Genomic DNA, 18,584 nt, shown 5'->3' with positions numbered 1-18,584 from the left:
TTTTTCTGCTTTAGGAGGACAGTGAAAAAATATGTGCATTTCAACTATTTCCAAGGGAAGCATCTCAGTGGTGAACACTCGTACACAGGTTGTCTATTTGCTTAAAATTATAAAATATTCCAAATGAAGTAACAGTAAATGTTTAGATTAACACTACATCCATGTACTCACCATGAAGTTTAAGAAATAATATATGACAGAATGGTTCCCCAGTCCCCTACCCTATTCCAATCTCTCTCCATCCCCCAGGCCCAGCCGCAGACACTGTCCTGAACTGGAGTCTCAGTCAGAGGTTAGGAGGAACTGCAAGCAGCACAGTCTACCCGTGATGACGGATTCATCGAAAACCAAGATGGACTCAGTTAAGAAGAGAGGGGTCATGGTAAGGGAGCCAGCACATGTTGAGGATTTCCTCTGACCCAAATGCCTCCCATAATCTCCTATTTCACCAGCACCAGGACTCTGTAAGGGAAGAATTATGCTTATTAAATAGCTGAAACATAAAATCTGATGTGAGAGAGGCTGAAGGTAAGACCAGATGAGTAAGTGCAGGCTAGATCCTGTATGTTTTGTTAACTGTACAACTGAATAACCAGGTAGTCTATATGTGTGTATCTGTGTCCCCATATAGTAATGTATATGTTATGGGTACATACACATAATTTTCTTATGTACATACACATTTTAAGATATAGCAGTTTAGAAAAAAATATCTTGGGAATAATAACAACAATCCTACAAGAATAAAAATTATGAAAATTAAATATCAAGTGCTTAAAATAGTGCCTGGCTTGTAGCACAGACCCCCAAAATGTCAGCCATTGTTACTTACCTGTGACTGTTATAACACCAAGGCATATGCAATATCAAATAGCATAGGTGTGCAGGCCTCACGTTTTAATGTATTTTTAACATACGCATTATAAATCTAACAGTGACAATTTACTAAAAAGGTCTTACATGCATGCGCGCGCACACACACACACATACATCTTTGTACAAAACTAAGAGTTTATCAAGCAGATCTTCAACAGGGTTGCAGAGTGAGAGGCAAGACATGATTCTGGAGGAGGAAACAGCTGGGGGAGGGGGACGGAGTGTGGAGGAATACAGCTATCTGAGGGGATGCCAGCTCCGGGTCCAGAAAGAGGAGGAAGTAGCAGGCTCCGGGGATGCACAACAGGGATGAGTGTGACTGAAGAGGGACTAGTGGAACAGGAAATGGATGGATCCTTCAAGAGGTCCAAGACAGTGGGAGAAAGCTGTTGTAAGATCTTCACTAGAAAACATTCAGGAGTGTGGGGCAGCATGGGATGGGTAACCAGGAGAGGGGAGAGACTGGATGGAAGAACAGGGAAAGGGAGCAATCTGGTCCATCCAGTAAGAGGACCCACTCTTTCTCAACATTTGTGAGATTTCTGGCATTCAGGACACTTACTGTAAGAAAGACAAAAAAAAATCCCAAATACAGTTTTACCAAGTAAATCAGAAAGGGTCACTCTATCAGGATGTCAACTGCCAGCATATCTTTGGGGAGGTAATTAGCGTTTACTGACCACCTGACATGCTCTGTGTTGTAACAGGGTCTTCGAATACACTCCAGCATGTGACCCCTACGCCCATACCAGGCAATCAGCAGGGACTCATTAGTCAAGTCAGAACAGAGACAGCAGCTGGTTTCTGGGTCATTCAGTGGCTGCTAGTCACACATTCGGCCTTTATGTATACGACTGCATTCCCTCTTACTACCAAGTCTGCTGAGATGGAAATAACCACCACCACCTTATGTACAGAGAATGCCCAAGATCACAGAACTCATAAATCAGGGAATTTAAACCGAGGCCCTTTCTGATCCCAGAGCTGGGCACTTTCCCCAGATGGGGATCAGAATATGCCACCACTAAATACTGAATGGAGCTGAAGGTAATTAGCAGCGGACAGGCAGGAATCTGCCCACCCTCTGCTCTCCAAAGACAGCACAGGCCTCCTACTTTGTGAAGGTGTTTTCCTTCTCCCCTCTTAGGAGCTGAAAAACCCTTGTGGGGGAACAGGGTACGTCTGCATAAACAAACATCACTAGAACCATCCTCACCTTCCATTTGTGTCCCTATCTATTTACCTTCCTACAATCCACTGCCCTAGAAACCCAAGCCTCCTTTTCCCTTTCTTCTTAATTCTCCACAGTCTATGGCCCTTTATTAAAATGGTATATAAGCTCCCAGGCTGGGAGGTTTTCACTTCTTTTCTGTGAGGCTCCCATTGATATACTATAAACCTTTCTCCCGGCTTTTGATAGCTTAATCTACAGGCCCCTCTCACTGAATATAAGAGGTGAGAGGTGTTTCCCCCTCCCTGCACTCCCGAGTACAAAGTGGGACACACCTAATTTCAAATTCCCATTCTATCACTTGCTGTCTGTGTGGTACTTGGTCAAATAACTGATCTTTCTAAGCCTCACCTTCCCACCTGCAAAACAGAAATATCCACAGTACTTACCTCCCAGAAGTGTCATAAAGATTAAGTGAGAAACCACATGCCAAGTGCTAACAGCATATTTACAATGACAACATCAGCTGCCTGTCCTTGGCCTCCGCAGTGAAGCCAGGCGTTTACCTCTGACCAGCTGGCAGTAGTGGCGGACAATACTCCGAAATCAGTAAAATTCCGAGCTTACCTTTCCTAGAGGTTGGCAAGTGCCTCAAGAATACACTAAAATCCAACACTTTTTAAGCATACCTGGTACAGTCATCCAGTGAGAACTTGCAAATATTTACAAACCATAGCACATGCTCAGCAGGCCTTTCTCTGAGGACTCGCTGCCTACCTGTCATCCTGTGTCACACTTCACCAAATTGGGCCTTTTTCATAAAACCTCCTCACTCAACTGCTGACTCAAGCTTTGCTTCTTAGGTCCTGTAATAATGGCTTCCACTGATGAAGCACTGACTGCATAGGACCCATCACAGGGAACAGCCTAAAGCTCATGCAAAGGTCCCCAAGGGAAGCACCTTACAGATGAATAAAACTTGGGGTAAAGGAGGACTAGAACCCAGCGTCACTTGATTCTGTAGCACATTTTTTCCACTGGCAAACGAGACTCTCATGGAAGCGAGAGTCTCCTATGCCACGGCACCTGCTTGGAATCCACAGTTAAGGGCTGGAACAAAGTGCAGAGGACAGTCCTGTCATGACACGCCAGCCACAACGCTAACAGTTCACAAACAGGTAGCACTAAAAATTTTGAATCTTTTATATGCCAGGAATTGTGCTAAATATTTTCCCTTCATTATCTTGTTTAAAGCTCAAGTTTTATGAAGTTGAAATGGTTTAGAGGGGCTAAACAGGTTGCCCAAAGTCATACAGCTAACAAGCAGTGGTGACAGGCACGGATTCCTGACCCTGCGCTCTTAACCCATACTTTTGGTTAAGTTCTGGGACCATGAGAAGACTTCCAATTTGAACCAGAGACTGGGTGATTGGGGGGACTTGAAAAATCTAGGTCTCAGCTCCAGCTTCTACTATGTAACACTGGTCAAGTGACTAAACTTCTCAGGGACCTCAATTTCCTCATCTACAAAACAAGCTTAATACATGTTCGGCTCACTGACTGCCAAGAGGTGAAAATGTCACAATGAATATGAAAGCTCCTTTGGAAAACAACAAAAGACACTATAAAACCTCACGGCTGCTCTCTATTCAGGAAGTATAATAAGGCCTCCAGATCAACCATCATAAATCTATCTCCAAGCACAACCAAATGTCTGCAGGCATCCTTCGGTGGAGGAACACAAGAGCATAGGCCTGAGGGGCAAAGGGACCTGGGTCTGAATCCCTACTTGGGTCCTAACTGGCCATGTGTGACCTTGGAAATGTACTTAACCTTCCTGAGCCTCCATTTCATAGGTAAATGAGGTGCTGGCTATAAAATACATGGCAAGCCCTTAAAAAATATCTTTACTTTTGTTAGATTGAGATCTGATTCTAATGCTAATGGACATCAGGTATAAATTTAAATATGGTATTTTGGGGAGGATTCAGATAAGTATGGATCAAATCCCAGGTCTTACATTAACCAGATGTGGGTCTAGGGCAATTTATCACTGATTCTGCTTCCATAACTGTAATAATACCTACTTGACAGGTTATTATTATGGGAAATAGATGAGAAGAGCCTACAATTTGCCTCCTCCATCTCTGGCACATGGTAGGTATTTATGAAATGCCAAGTACCATCCCTCACTCCAAAGTACTTTTACTTTTTGAGTTCCCTTCTCTTTCCTGGGAACCTAGCTGCTCTTCCAGGATCTGGACTCAAGTTGTCTTCTGTGCCAAGAGCCCTGGGCAACATGTGCTCATCATCTTCTCTTCATGAGCACAGCCAGGATACGCTTGCTCATATGCACCAGTCACACAACCAATCCAAAGTACTCTTGTTTGTGACCTCCAGGCCTTGGCCTTCCTCTTTCAAGGGCATGGCAAACCTCTTGCCATGCTGGGAGTCTCAGCCCTACCTAATTGCATATAGCCCACTCCCAGGCAAGGGCCTGGCACACAGGAAGGACTCAATAAAGCACAAACTGCAGGTAGTGGAGTCTCCTGGAACAAGCCATTCTCCTTCTCTCAAAAAACACGCATGGGCTACATGACAGGCATGCAAAATGACAGGCACTGTGAGCTACCCCTGCAGTAATAAAGCCGTGCAGTATGTGAAAAATTACAGGGTTGGCATAAAGAGGAAAGTGATAAATTTTCTTATACCATTCTATATACTCTTTGTAACACCAATCACACTTACAAAATGTAAATTCTATTTGTTTTTAAAATTACCAAAGATAATTCATATATGATCACAGAGATACAAAGATAAAAATTACAATTTTCCCTTTTCCAATTCTGCTTCTTTAAAATAAACCGAGATAGTAACCTGGAGTATGTCTCAGCAAAACTTTGTCCATAATTAAAACACACAAATATAGGAGTTTTCACTCCATTCCTCTCAGTTTTTAAAAAATCAAATGAGACATTATTAAATATGAGATTGCATGGCTTGTTTTTTTTTCCTGAATAAGAATCACGAAATTCAATATAAATAAATCTAATTATTTTAACTGTAATTATTTTCCACAATAAGTGCTACAACGATTTATGTAACAAGCCTCCCAGTAAGAAACTTTCAGCTTTTCCCACCAAAAAAATGCTGCAATAGATATTCTTATATACACACTCTTACATGCTGTTACTTTATCTCTGAAAAGATATTCACAAAATCAGGACTGTTGGGAAATATTCATTATATCCAACAGCAATGTACATAAGGACACAGATGTTATTGTGCTTTTTACTATTATTTTTAAGTCTAATTTGTTATGTATGATAGAATACATTTCAATTCATAGTACACATAAAGAGCATAATTTTTCATATCTGGTTTTACACAAAGTAGAGTCACACCATTCGTGTCTTCATACATGTACTTAGGGTAATGATGGACATCTCATTCCACTGTGTTTCCCACCCCACTCCCCCTTCTTTTCTCTCCCTCCCCTTTGCTCTATCTAGAGTTCATCTAATCCTCCCATGCTCTGCCCCCTAACCCCATTATGAATCAGCATCCTTATATCAGAGAAAACATTTGACATTTGAGTTTTGGGGTTTGGCTAATTTTACTTAGCATTATATTCTCTAACTCCACCCATTTACCTACAAATGCCATGATTTTATTGTAATTGTGTTTTTTAATGAAAAACTTAAGAAAATCAGACTTTTTGTATTTTATAAAATATTAACATTTGCTTTTCTGTTTATACACTTAACCTAGCTTTCCACTGGTTGTCTTTTTCTTATCTTGTAAGAATGCCTTGTGTAAGACAGAGCAATGTTTTTTAACATGTAACCATGATATAGTGAGATATGTATTTTGGTTTTTGTCCAGGATTCCTGGCTTAAAACTCTCTTCAGTAAGGATCATAAAAAGTACAATTTTTCTTCCTTGGCACAGGTTAAAAAAACAAAAAAAACTTGAATCTTTCCCTTTCTGTCACAGGTGGCCATAGAGAACTTCTCTGAGCTAGACTTGATAGGACCATAAGATCCTCCTTACTCCAGAGGGGGTGAGAAGAATCTGAATAGATAGTACTGGGGTTCCCCACCTTGTCTGTTAACATTGCATCATACCCTTTTTATCCAATCACATTTTAACACAGTTGCCCATGCTTCAATCACACCTAAGCAATAAAAGTCTCCATAAAAACTGAAAGGACAGGGTTTGGAGAGCTTCTGGGTTGCTGAACACATAGAAGTTCCTGAAAACTGGCACAGCAGGAGAGAAATAGATGCTCTGTGCCTTCCCTCATACCACAATTCTATACAGTTCTCCATTATTCTTTGTAATATCCTTTATAACAAAGTGGTAAATGTGTTGAGTTCTGTGAGCTGCTTGAGCAAATTAATCGAGTCCAAGGAAGGGGTTGTGGGAACCCCAATTTATAGCTGGCAGGTCAGAGGCACAGATAAAACAAGTTGGGTCTTGTGACTAGCATCAGAAGGAGGAAGACTGTGTGTGCTTGGAATCTGACAGTATCTTCAGGTAGACAGTATCAGAACTGAATGGAATTAAACAGCACTCAGCTAGTGTCTGCTGCAGAATTAGCTGCTTGCTTGTTGGTGAGAAAACCCCCCTTTTTTTACCTAGTATTCAGGATTGAATCCAGGGACACTCTACCACCAAGGTATGTCCCCAGCCCCTCTATTATTTAAGACAGGATCTTGCTAAGTTGCTGAGGCTGGCCTCCAATTTTTGATCCTCCTGTCAGCTTCCTGAATTGCTGGGATTATAGCCCACCACACTGGGCTCCCCACACCTTTTAAAGTCATAGAAATATGTGTTGGAAGTATACAATACAAAAACTGAGTTTGAATTGGTTTTTCCTTGTTTAACATCAGACAAATATTTTTTTAATTTGCCTTTTAATTTATTTACAGTGGGTTTCGCCATACAAAAACTGTTAAATTTCATTAGCTAAATATATATTATTCCCAAAGATTTTTGGGTTCTTTTGCCTTATGTTCCTAAACCTTTTAATCTTTACTGTTTTTTTTTTTTTTTAATTTAACCTTCAAATGCAAAGCAATGTATTTGTTTGCAAGATACGTTCTAAAGTTATTTATTTTTTTTGCTGCTGGGGATCAAACTCAGGGTCTCTTGCATGCTAGTCAAGCCCTGTACCACTAGGCTGTTTCCCCAGCTGGGTAATATTATTTAAAGCATGTTCTTAATCTTTATAATAATTAGTTTTATTCTATTTTCAATACTGAAATAGTTAATCCATCTGCAATGGATTTATTTATGACATGAGAAATAGTTCTAGCCTTATTCTCTTTCTTCTACATAAATATATATTGCTATTTAACATGGTTTATAGAAATCATCCATTTAGTTTTTGACTGAAAATGAACATGTAACAAAACCCGGAGGGAGCAGGTCAGGTTTCACAAGAGAAGGTGATGGAATAAAAACCTGAACCATAAACAGCTGTCTAAAAAGAACTCCTGGGGTAGAACATTCAAGGTAAAAGCTAACGGTGTAACATACATGCATGCAAAGCACCCAGGAGTAAAAGAGCTAGCGTTTGCCTGAGCAACAGAGACACAGACAAACTGACATGGGATCTTGGTTTCTCGAGCTCACCATGCATGATCTAGAACTAGGTAGGTTGAGGTATTAAAAAGTGCTGTGCTCCATTCTTTTCATGAGACTGAGGCTCAGATCCTTTTTGACCTAACATCCATAAAACCAGCACCACTCATCCATGACCCTAAAAATGCTTTGTTTCAATTTTTACGCAGTCACTCCATAATAACTATAAACATGTAACTGGGGAGTGAGGGCTGGATTTATTTACTTGGATACGACATTGACTAGTTTGAAAACAAGAGTTACTTGATGAGTGAGTTATTGCACTTCCCTAAGCCTCAGTTTCCTCATCTCTTCCCACCACTGCTCACTGTACAGGTCTCCTGGTAAGATTAAAGGAAGGCCTTGGAGGCAGAAAGCCCTGAGGATATTTTTTTTTTAAAGGCCTCTTTTCATGCCATTCTGGATGATTCATTCCTTTAATTTCTCAAGGCCATTCTAAAATTGGGTTGTTCTTTCACAGTTCCAGCCAAGGCTCAGCAAGAACTTGCCCCAGACCATGGTGTGTTATCTAGAAGCTCAGCATGTACACTCCCAATTTTGCGGCCCTGTCAAATCCATCAGCTAACAGAGTGCCAAGAAAGATACTTGCAGAGTCCCACAGGGCTGTTACTCAGCTTTCAAACAGCACCTGGACATTGTTTCCCTCAAGCAGTGGCAGAGATGTGTTCTCTTGGGATTTTGTCACTCAGGCTTCTTAGTTGCCAGGAAAAACACATCACGTTGTTTTGCTGATTGCTGTGCAGGTAATGGCAGTTCTTGGAGATCTGGCCCCCAAGACAAGCTAGCAAGGCGACAACCAATTCCTCCCCTGCGGCAGCCTCTGCAGTGTGACTATGCAACTTAGGCAAGTCTTCTTATAGACAGGGTTGTTAAAAAAAACTGTGGCCCCCCCATTTTATTAGCAATAAATGAACTTCCATCAAGCACCTACACTGTGATCCAAAGGCAATTTAGGTTATTAGCTCTGTGGTCTTGGATATGTCTTCAAATTCTTTTGAGCATTGGCGTCTTGATTTGTAAATTATGTATAAAAGACTTAGAGATAAAATAAAACCTCACTGGGGTCTTGTCCTGGTAAGTGAGGTGCCTAGCCTGAGCACATACCCTCCAGCCCAGTGTTCCTCAAACTGTTTTGATCATCCACTCCTGTCAGTTAAATATTTTACAGCATATATTTCCAATCAAGACTTACTTAAGTCATGTATGTATTAATATTTTATGCTACATGCATATGCTGTAATATATTATCTAATGAACTGCTAATATAAATCAGTGGCTCTGACCTCAATTCCAGCCATTCCAAAAACCTTGAAGTCTGCTTCGCATTTTTTTTAAATTCAGTGAAAGTCTAAATCTGTACTGTTTTGAAAATATCAAGGGATCTATGACCACAAAACCATTTAAAATCACAGAGGAAACATCAGCTGAATCTAAAGATCCTGAGAGGACAAGAAGCTTGTCTTCTCAGGGTGTGCAGCCTGGTGAGTCTCAAGGAATGAAAGAAATCAAAAGGAGGCAGTTCTGTCTGGTTTCGGCTGCTGGGGAAATGCAGTATTTCTGAGGCACTGTGAACCCCTCCTTAGGGTACCTAGAGTATATTTTGGAGGTTATAAAAGTATCTTTATCTCATTTTATAACGGGACAGGATAGAGATCATCCTCTGTTTCATAAGTAGAAAAATTGAGGTCTGAGAAGCCAGACAGCTGTTACGGTGTTCCTGTCAGAGGAGGAATGGTGTGCCAGCCTCTCCCTGGGCACCTCCAACTGCTCACTCCAAAGGTGGCATGAATCCCACAAACGTGACCTCAGCATAGGTCTCCACTTGAGACCTCCTGTAAAAGGAGGTGTGGACGAGGCCACAGGGTGCTCCGCAGCGTGCGTGTTGTGATTCAGAATGCACACAACAGTTTGAAAAGAAATGTGGCTGATTATATTTTCCTCTTCTAGTTCATCTGAATCTTCTACAGAAAACATGTTAATAACATTTTTTATGATCTGCTTCTGTAACTTATGATGTGTTAATAACACATCATACCTGCCCATGGGGGTGGGGGGACTTAAAAAAATGCCAGCAAGAAAAACTAGCCCCAGGGAGGTATTCTAGACTGCCCCCGGCCCCCATATACACACAACTCTCCATAAAGAAAAAGAATAGGTCTCATCAACTGTCTGGGACACAGCAGATCTGAAAATGTCCTGTTGTCTGTGCATACAGTGGCAAAGTGGCTGAGCAAAGTCACCCTCTGCCAACACCTAAGTGCTCTGTTCTACGGCACTGATCACCAGTGATAAACACTTCAGAATCAATAACTTATTTGCTTCCATATCCAAAGAGGGCATCAAAATCAATAAATACTCATCTTTCAGTCTAATGTCTCAACTGGTGAGGTCTCTCTGGTCCTGGAAACAAACACTTTCAAGATCTGAGTCCACAAAGCAAACTACAGAGGGGAGTCAAACACATATGACTGCCTGCTACAGGCCACCAGGTAGACTGCCTTCAGATGATGTCTCGGGTGAAGAACTCAAGTAATACTCCACCTGGCCAGTGGTGTATATGAAGGAGGCAGGATTTCTGCAAAACTTGAGGGCACCACACACAGAAATAAAAACCAAGACCTGCATTGCTCCACAGACTTCATACAGGGAAATTAAGCTTTACAACTTAATACAGGAAAATGGAATCCTAGTTGAATGAAGCATAAGTCATCCAACAGTGGTCAAAATGCAATTTGCAATGTGAGGCAAGGTATAGGTAGGACACAGAATCTTGCCTGTAATGTCAAGGGGGGTCTGTGTAAGGCTGAGAGCAGGTCCTTCGAGAAAACTACAGGTGGTCATGGATCTGAATTTTCGTGTAAACCATAAAGAGGATTAGCTGACAAGGACCGAAAACCACAATCGATTTCACCTGGTGAATGACAAATGAGGCTATTATTATTTCTACCAAGACAGGACCATTAGGGCACAGAAGCATGTTCTTATATTCACCAAGAAGTTTTCTTGTTGAATTGAGGCTTTAAAAAATCCCAAACTACCGGTCCTGGAATGAGTGCTCACAATTTATTTAAAATAATTTCCTGTCATGTCTACTCTGTAAGTTTCAGAAGCATATCATAAAAAATGACTCATTTTCAATAAAAATGAGAGCACTCATTCTCTGACCAGAATGGAGGACATGTGTGTACACACACACACCCCACACATACACATACACACACACACAGCTTCTGACTTCAAGTAACAGGATATTTGAGCCAATAGCTAGAATACAAAATTGAAACTTCTTTAAAAAAGGAGTTTTAAGGGGGCTGGGGATGTGGCTCAAGCAGTAGCGCGCTCGCCTGGCATGCGTGTGGCCCGGGTTCGATCCTCAGCACCACATACAAACAAAGATGTTGTGTCCGCCGAGAACTAAAATAAATAAATAAATAAATATTAAAAAAAAAAAAAAAGAGTTTTAAGATTATTTTAAAAAGAGATTCCAGTTTTCTAAAGGCATTCTTTCAGTCCCTCCCATTTCATCCCCTATAATTTGAGGAGCAATGTTCTTATGGGTAAGTATACTCATTTGGTGGCGGGGGCTGGGGGGACCCTTTCCTGAACCATTCAAGGAACTCATTATTTCAGTTTGTTTTCAGCTCTGAAGTGCAATAATGGACCCACAAGAATGCAAAGGGCCTTGAAGGCCCAAAGAAATTTGTTCCGACTTGGCTCAAAAATCACCACTGCAGTATTTCTATTGAAATCCTCTACTTCTAGGGGCCTACAATTTATTAATTTTTACTAATAAGCTTATTTTAATTCAAAAAGATTTTTTAAAAAATCCAGTTATCATTCACAAACAGAATATAGCAAAAAGATAAAGTTCCTAAACCATTAGATTTTGTATGCCTTGACATTTCTTTCTTATCTTTTTAATGAAATGCTATTTTGTCTTTTTATCTATTTTCTGTCAAGAAAATTTCTCTCTCCACTGAAAACCACAGTACTAAAATTAACATTATATGGCATCATGGTAAAACACCGAGTTTAATTACCAACTCTAGTTGCAACAGATTTCATATTGCACCTTCAAATTTGAAAAAAAATGTTTAAAAAATTACTGAAATGAATTTCCCTGCTTTCTATCCACTGATAAATTTAGTACTTTACCTTTAAAAATCTAAGATTTCATTTTGCATTATGAGCTATTTCTTAAAATAAATTAATTTTACAGAAGGAAAACCTGTAGGGAACACCACACATTATTTTTTCTTTAAAAACAGCATAAATCCTCTCTTATAAAACTACTTATTACATAATTCTAACTGAAAGAAAACGGGAGGGAGAAAACAGAAGGCAATGAGAAAACCAACTGTTTTCTTTCCTGCAGTGAGAAAGCTATGAAATTGCTCATAACAATCAAGCTGTAGTAGACTCTCATCAAATTACATACCACTGTCATCCCCCACCCCAAAATTAAAGGGTTTAAGTCCCTTAACTTTCAGATTAACAATGTTATAGATTTCTAGGGGGCACCATGTGTTACTAATAAGCTAACATTTATTCTAAATATATCTTGGCATAAATTTTAAGGAAGCCATCATACAATAATAAAATACACATTTTGGTTTGAGATACATATGGGAAGCATGCACACACACACACACATACACACACAAAAAAATATAGAAAAAGATCTAGAACAAGCAGATTGGGGGAGGGAGGAGAGAGAAAGGAAAGATATGAGGGAATAAGATTGATCAAATTATGTACATCCACAAATGTGGCATAAGGAATCCCACTGTCATGTATAATTACAATGCACCAATAAAGAAATCAATTTTGTTTACAAATAAAGATGACGACAATGACCTAGAAGTAGGTTTATCCTGAATCTTTATTCCCAGAGAAAAACATATGTGTGTGTGTGTGTGTATATTTACTTAAGATTAATGCTTTAAACTCATTTGGTAAAATAACATTCAATCTACCCATGCTTACTAGGAACCAAAGGACTCTCACTTTATAAACATACAGTATTAGCCTTGATTTAAATGGCACTGAAGTGGTAAGCTCTTCTTTTTCAAAAGCCATACCTGACTTACGAGCCATATGCATAAACCCCTGGTGGCAAGGGCAGACATCCCATGAAGGACAAAGACTGAAATCAAGGTGCCAAGCAGGGATATATCCCCTTGCGGGTCTGAGTGGGGCAGCAGATTTGCTTGCAGGCCCCTCACTCACAAGGTTGGCAACCCAGTGCTGGCTTTTGATGAGATCTTTCTCCACAGGGTTGCTTGAGTATCCTCAGGACATGGCGGTCAACCTCCTCCAAGAAAACGACCAGAAAGAGGGCCAGAGGGAGGGTGCTCTCTCTTTTAAGAACTGGCCTTGGAAACCATATGATATACATTTGATTATATTTCATTCATTGGAAGGCAGTTACTAAATCTGGCGTGCATTCAAGGGGAAGGGGAATTAGGTTCCATCTCTGGTCTGGAAAGAAATGTCAAAGAATTATATTTTAAAGCCTTCACAGTGCTCAACAAACTATTAGCTATTTTAAACATACATTAGCAAAAAAGAAAAGGGGGAGAGAACAAATGAAGCTTTGCAGGTACTACTAAGGTACACTTTCTAAACTACCATGTTTCCTAGATGGGTAATATTAAGACTTCAAAACTTAGGAACAACACAGGAAAACTCCATGGCTTGGAGAATTCTCCTGTGCCCCCCAAGAAGTTGACAGTTTTATTTTTAAAAAAGATGTCCTCGTACCCAGCAGGGACAGTGAGAGACAAATTCCCAAAGCAATTTCAAACTAAAGGGCTTACACAGAGATATGACAATGTGCATCTGAAAAATAATTTCTCTTAAAATATAACACTACTTACTAATTAATACTGATAAAGCTAATGTGTAAAAATAATATATTCTAGAGTAAGACCCTTCACAATTTTCAACCATCTTTCAAATCACTTTGGGAAGCTAAGTTGCTGGTAATTTCCAGTTAGAATTATAAAAAAAAACATTTCTTAAATCTTTAAAGACTATCACGAGGCTTCTCTGTCACTTAAGCACTGTGAGAAAACAAGAAAATTATGAAAACATATTGGGAAACAGACACAAGGGTTCAGCCTCTTGTGGCTTCCTTGGATGAGGCCAAAACCTTTGGACGGGAACAACTTGGATTCCACTGAGCATGTATCATGGAAAGATATGCAACACCACCGTTTTACTCATCTAGCTATTCTTAAGAATTAAATGTCACAGTGCTGCCCACGCAAGCTGACCAAAACTCTGAATATGCCACACTGGTTTGTGATTGCAGAAACCCATCAGGCCCTAGAAGTCTGTGAGAGCTTGTAAGGATCTGGGTTCATCCCACATTTCCAAGTCATGGGCACAATTACTACTGGGGCCCCTATCTGGGAACCTCTGAAGTCACCCCACAGATTATATCTGAACAACTCATTCATGAATATTCATGATTAGTGAATATTTAACAACTGTAATCAGAAAGCTTCAGAAGGAGAACCCTTCCAGCCTATAATAGCAATTAACTGCACATTTGCTGAGCCCCTTCCACACTTCAGAAGACGAGTAGAGTGGCTGTTGAGGGCAGAGCTGGGCAGCTGGGCTCTCCTTGCATGACCCTGGACATGTTCATCTGGTTCTTCAAGCTTTATTCCATCATCTATTAAATGGGTATAATGGCACATACTTCACAGGTTTCTTTGGGCTAGATCAGTACACCATGAACACCCAGTGAATGCCATTTCCTGCTCTCAGCCTCCTTCCTCACACTGTCACTCCCCTCACTGTACCCTTGAGCTTCCCTTTACAACATTTTCTAGTTTCTAATTATAGTTACTTTCCAGTTTGATGAGCCGACTAACATTTCTCTCCCTCACTGACCAAAACATTCACGGAGATAGAGACTGTCTGACCCCATGTACCCAACATCTAAAACAGTAACATATGACAGGTGCTCAATAAGTAGTTACTGAATAAGCAATGTTGACAAAAGCACAAAACAGACATGGAAGTCACAGTACCAGCCCTCACCAAGGAGTTCACAGGTCAGTGCAGCAGTTTTCCATTGTAGCTACAAGTTAGACTCACTTGGTAAGTAATACATATCATTTACACTTTAATATCTGCAACAACTTTAGAGTCTGGGCCTAAGGGACATCTGTCCCTATTTTTGTTTTTTAAGAGTACTTCAGAGGATTCTAATGAACATCCATGGGGCAGAATCACTGGTCTAATTCAACAGAGTTGGTCAGCAAACACAACACACTGGGACATGTGTTCTCCTACAGAAGCACTGAATGGAAGGACCTCCTGTGATGAGGGAGATATACTACACCTACACCAACCAATATGTTAGCCATTAGTCATGTGTGGCCCTTGAGTCTTTGAAACACGGCTACTGCAACATCGAGGAACAGCCTTTAAATCTTACTTGACTATTAATTAATTTAAATTTAAAAAGCTATGTGCAACTAGAGGGTGCTCCAATGGATAATGCAGACCCAGGGGGCAATCATATAGAAGGCCGAGGGACCCAAACTCATCAGTGGCCCCATCCACAAAGAAAGTGCAGTGTAGTAGAGGAGATGACACCCAACTCTGCAGAGACCCTTGAATTCTCCCCTTTACAGAGGGGTCATACATCATTTCAGGGCAGCTGTGACCTAAAGAAACCCTTTAAACAACAAAATGAAGCATGTCCTCAAGTAAAAAAGCCTTTGCGTGAGCCGTTGCATGACAAGGTCATTGTGGCAAAGGAAGCACATTTGGAAAAGGGTAGAGATGGCAGCACCTCCTAGCTTGGAGCAAGGGTCTCCCTTCTGTGGCTCACAAGCTTGGAGCCTCCAGCATGAGCTATAACGATGTGGAGAACTGACAGTTGTTCCTCAGGCAGAAAATGGCTCATTAAGCTCTTTATAAAATCACACTGCTCCAATGTTATCTGTAGATTCATGAAATAAAATAGAGATGGTGCTCATGCTGTGTGTTGTGGTTTAGATCTTAAATGTCCCTCAGAGGGCAGTGTGTGGGAGGCTTGGTGACCCACTCCTGGCACTCCTGAAGAGGAAGGGTCCTTCAGGAAGTGGAGCCTAGTTGGAGGAAGGGCCACACAGGTACTTGGGGATCCTGGCACCTTTCTCTCTCTCTGCGCCCTGGCCACTGTAGAGTGAACAGCTTTGTTCCACCACATTCCCTCCACCCTGATATTGTGCCTTGCCATAGGCCCAAAGCAACAGCGCCAAACAATCACACACTGAAACTTCTGAAATTGTGAGCCAAAATAAATCTTTCCTCCTTTAAGCTGATTTTCTCAAGTATTTTATTATAGTGGTAAAAAGCTGACTAATGACTGGATCTGCCATGCTTCCTACCTACAATTTATTAAGCATCCACCACGTGGTAGGTAGTATATTAGGGGCCCTAAGCGTTCTCATTTTGTCTATACAATACACTGCAAATTAGATAATATCTTCTTATTTTATGGGAGGAAATTCAAGACTCATATAAAGTCAAGAAGTTAAACAATTTACTTAACTTTAACAAGTAGGGCAAAGCTAGGACTTAAACTTGGACCTTGAGTTTCTTTTTAAAAAGGGTGTACTGTGTTCTACACATATACACACTCTCTTTCAAATACCATTTATTTTATGTTTCTTCAAATCCCAACAAAGGCTCCAATGAATCTCCTTGTATATATTTCAAATATATATATTTTTGGTGCATAACATGCATAACTCAGAAAGTGCATAAATACTAAGAGTAGCATTTGATGAATTATCACAAAGTCAACTTTACCATGTAACACCAATCAATTCAAGAAAAACAAGAGTACCAGCCCCTCAAAAGACCCCTGTGACACCTTCTAGTTATTTACTCCACATACCACCCTAAAGAGCTGAGATTGATCCAGGGCCTACCACACTGTGCAAATTCATTAAGATGAAGCAAAGGACAGAAGTTATGAATTAGGCAGGTAATTTAGACCAAAACTTAAAACAAGATTTGGCCACAACACAACAAGACCACCATTATTTATCTACCTTAATTAGACATTAATATTTTATTGATGTTGGGCACTGTGGCGCATGCCTGTAATCCCAGTGGCTTGAGAGACTGAAGCAGGAGGATCACGAGTTCAAAGCCAGCCTCAGCAACTCAGCAAGACCTAAAGCAAATTAGTGAGACCCTATCTCTAATAAAATACCAAAAGGGGCTGGGAATGTGGCTCAGTGGTTAAGTGCCCCTGGGTTCAATTCCCAATATCAAAAAACAAAACAACCCCGCCCCCCAAAAAAAAAAAGAAAAAAGAAAAATCGATATTTTATTGAATATAAACATTTAGGGAGTAGTATCAAAAAACTGGGGTGCAAAAGGTGTTAACGATTACTTTTAGAGACTGTCTTGAGGTCTGGGGGACTGAAAGAAGATAAGAAACTATTAGGTTTCCATTTACATAGGCCAGTGATTCCCAGCTCCAATGAGTGGGTCAGAGCCATAAAGGGGATCCTTTCAGCTCTGTAAATGTACAATGATAAAATTAAGAGGAAACATCATTTACTATACTCCCATAACATTAGGCCCCTTAGTGAGCTGGAGATGTGGCTCAGTGGTAAAGTGCTTGCCTGGCATGCACAAGGTCCCAGGTTCAATACCCAACACCACAAAAACAAATAAAGAACATTAGGCTCCTTATGGATATTAGTGCATTTAAGTATCTGCAACAACTCAGTACTACCCCATTCCCATTTTACAGATGAGAAAAAAGGAGGTTCAGGAAAGTGAACATTATAACCATCTCAAGGTCACTTTGTTAATAAGAAGGCTAGAAGGAAACCCGCATCTGTGCCTCTGTGAAGCCTATGCTTTTTGTGTTACAGTCTCTTGTCACCCTGGAAGGGTTTTCTGAGGAGATATACCAGCCAACTGATTTCTCAGAAGAGTGGCCTCCAGGCAGGTGAGTTGGTACTGCAATAATGATACCAAGATGTGTGTCAGAGCTGGAAATGTATTTTATGTTTCCAAGTCTCTCCTTCCTGCAGTACTGTAGCCTGTTTCTTGTCGGTACCCACTGTTTTCCTTACTTTGGTGTGTTTCTTCTTATTCACTAACCCTTTTGTTTCTAAGTTGACAAAGTTACTAGATCAAAGCTAAAACATTTAGTTTCATGGGTTATTTGGCATCCCACTGACCAACAATAAGATTGCTGGCATATCTATAAAAATCTGAACTCACACCTGCTCTGATATTCACATCATCCCCTGGTCAATGCTGATTTCAAATGTGCACAGATGCTATGAAGAAGGAAAAGATTCCCACATGTTTAACTGAGGCCACTATCACAGACTGATCCAACCACACATTTTAAATATCTCCCATATCCTTTGTGACAGAAAACCACTATCACTCTTAAGTTCTTAAATACATAATAAAATCCATGGCAACTAACCTTTTTTCTTCCTAATAAGAAGGAATTTTTTTTTCTTAATGCTGGGAAAACAGAATAATAGAAAACTCTGTGGACATTACTTATGATTCGTGCTTACCTTGACCAGAATTATATATTGCTTTTACAGATTTCTTCACTTTCTGCAAGGCTGTTCTATCTTGGTCTAGAGCCTAAAAGAGAAAAATATGAAAAAAATAAGGTGTTAGAAATTTGGTACATAAAAGAAAAAAAAAAAAAAAGAAATTCATTCAAAACTATGAGCACCAAAGCAGCAACAAACTGATATGACCTGATTCCTTCTCTTTTGAGTTTCCACCTGGAGAGGGAGGAAGGTGAGCACAAGATGACTGCACAGTACCCAGGAACAGAACACATCTTAGCAATGGAAATTCCAGCCACACACACACACACACACACACA

At 40.3% G+C, this 18,584-nt stretch overlaps 1 protein-coding gene across 5 annotated transcripts in view; it reads right to left on the bottom strand.

The window, feature by feature from the left end:
- Positions 1–18,584, bottom strand: part of Asap1 (ArfGAP with SH3 domain, ankyrin repeat and PH domain 1) — a 332,543-nt gene that overhangs the window by 126,886 nt on the left and 187,073 nt on the right. For all 5 annotated transcript variants that reach the window (XM_027950264.2, XM_027950249.2, XM_027950256.2 and 2 more), the window contains exon 4: positions 18,262–18,334. In XM_027950264.2, coding sequence (XP_027806065.2) covers positions 18,262–18,334 — 73 coding nt within the window. The remainder of the gene's footprint in view (positions 1–18,261; positions 18,335–18,584) is intronic.

This window comes from Marmota flaviventris, chromosome 15 (genome assembly GCF_047511675.1).
Source record: "Marmota flaviventris isolate mMarFla1 chromosome 15, mMarFla1.hap1, whole genome shotgun sequence".
Lineage (NCBI taxonomy): Eukaryota > Metazoa > Chordata > Mammalia > Rodentia > Sciuridae > Marmota > Marmota flaviventris.
This window is presented reverse-complemented; position numbering and strand designations above follow the sequence as displayed.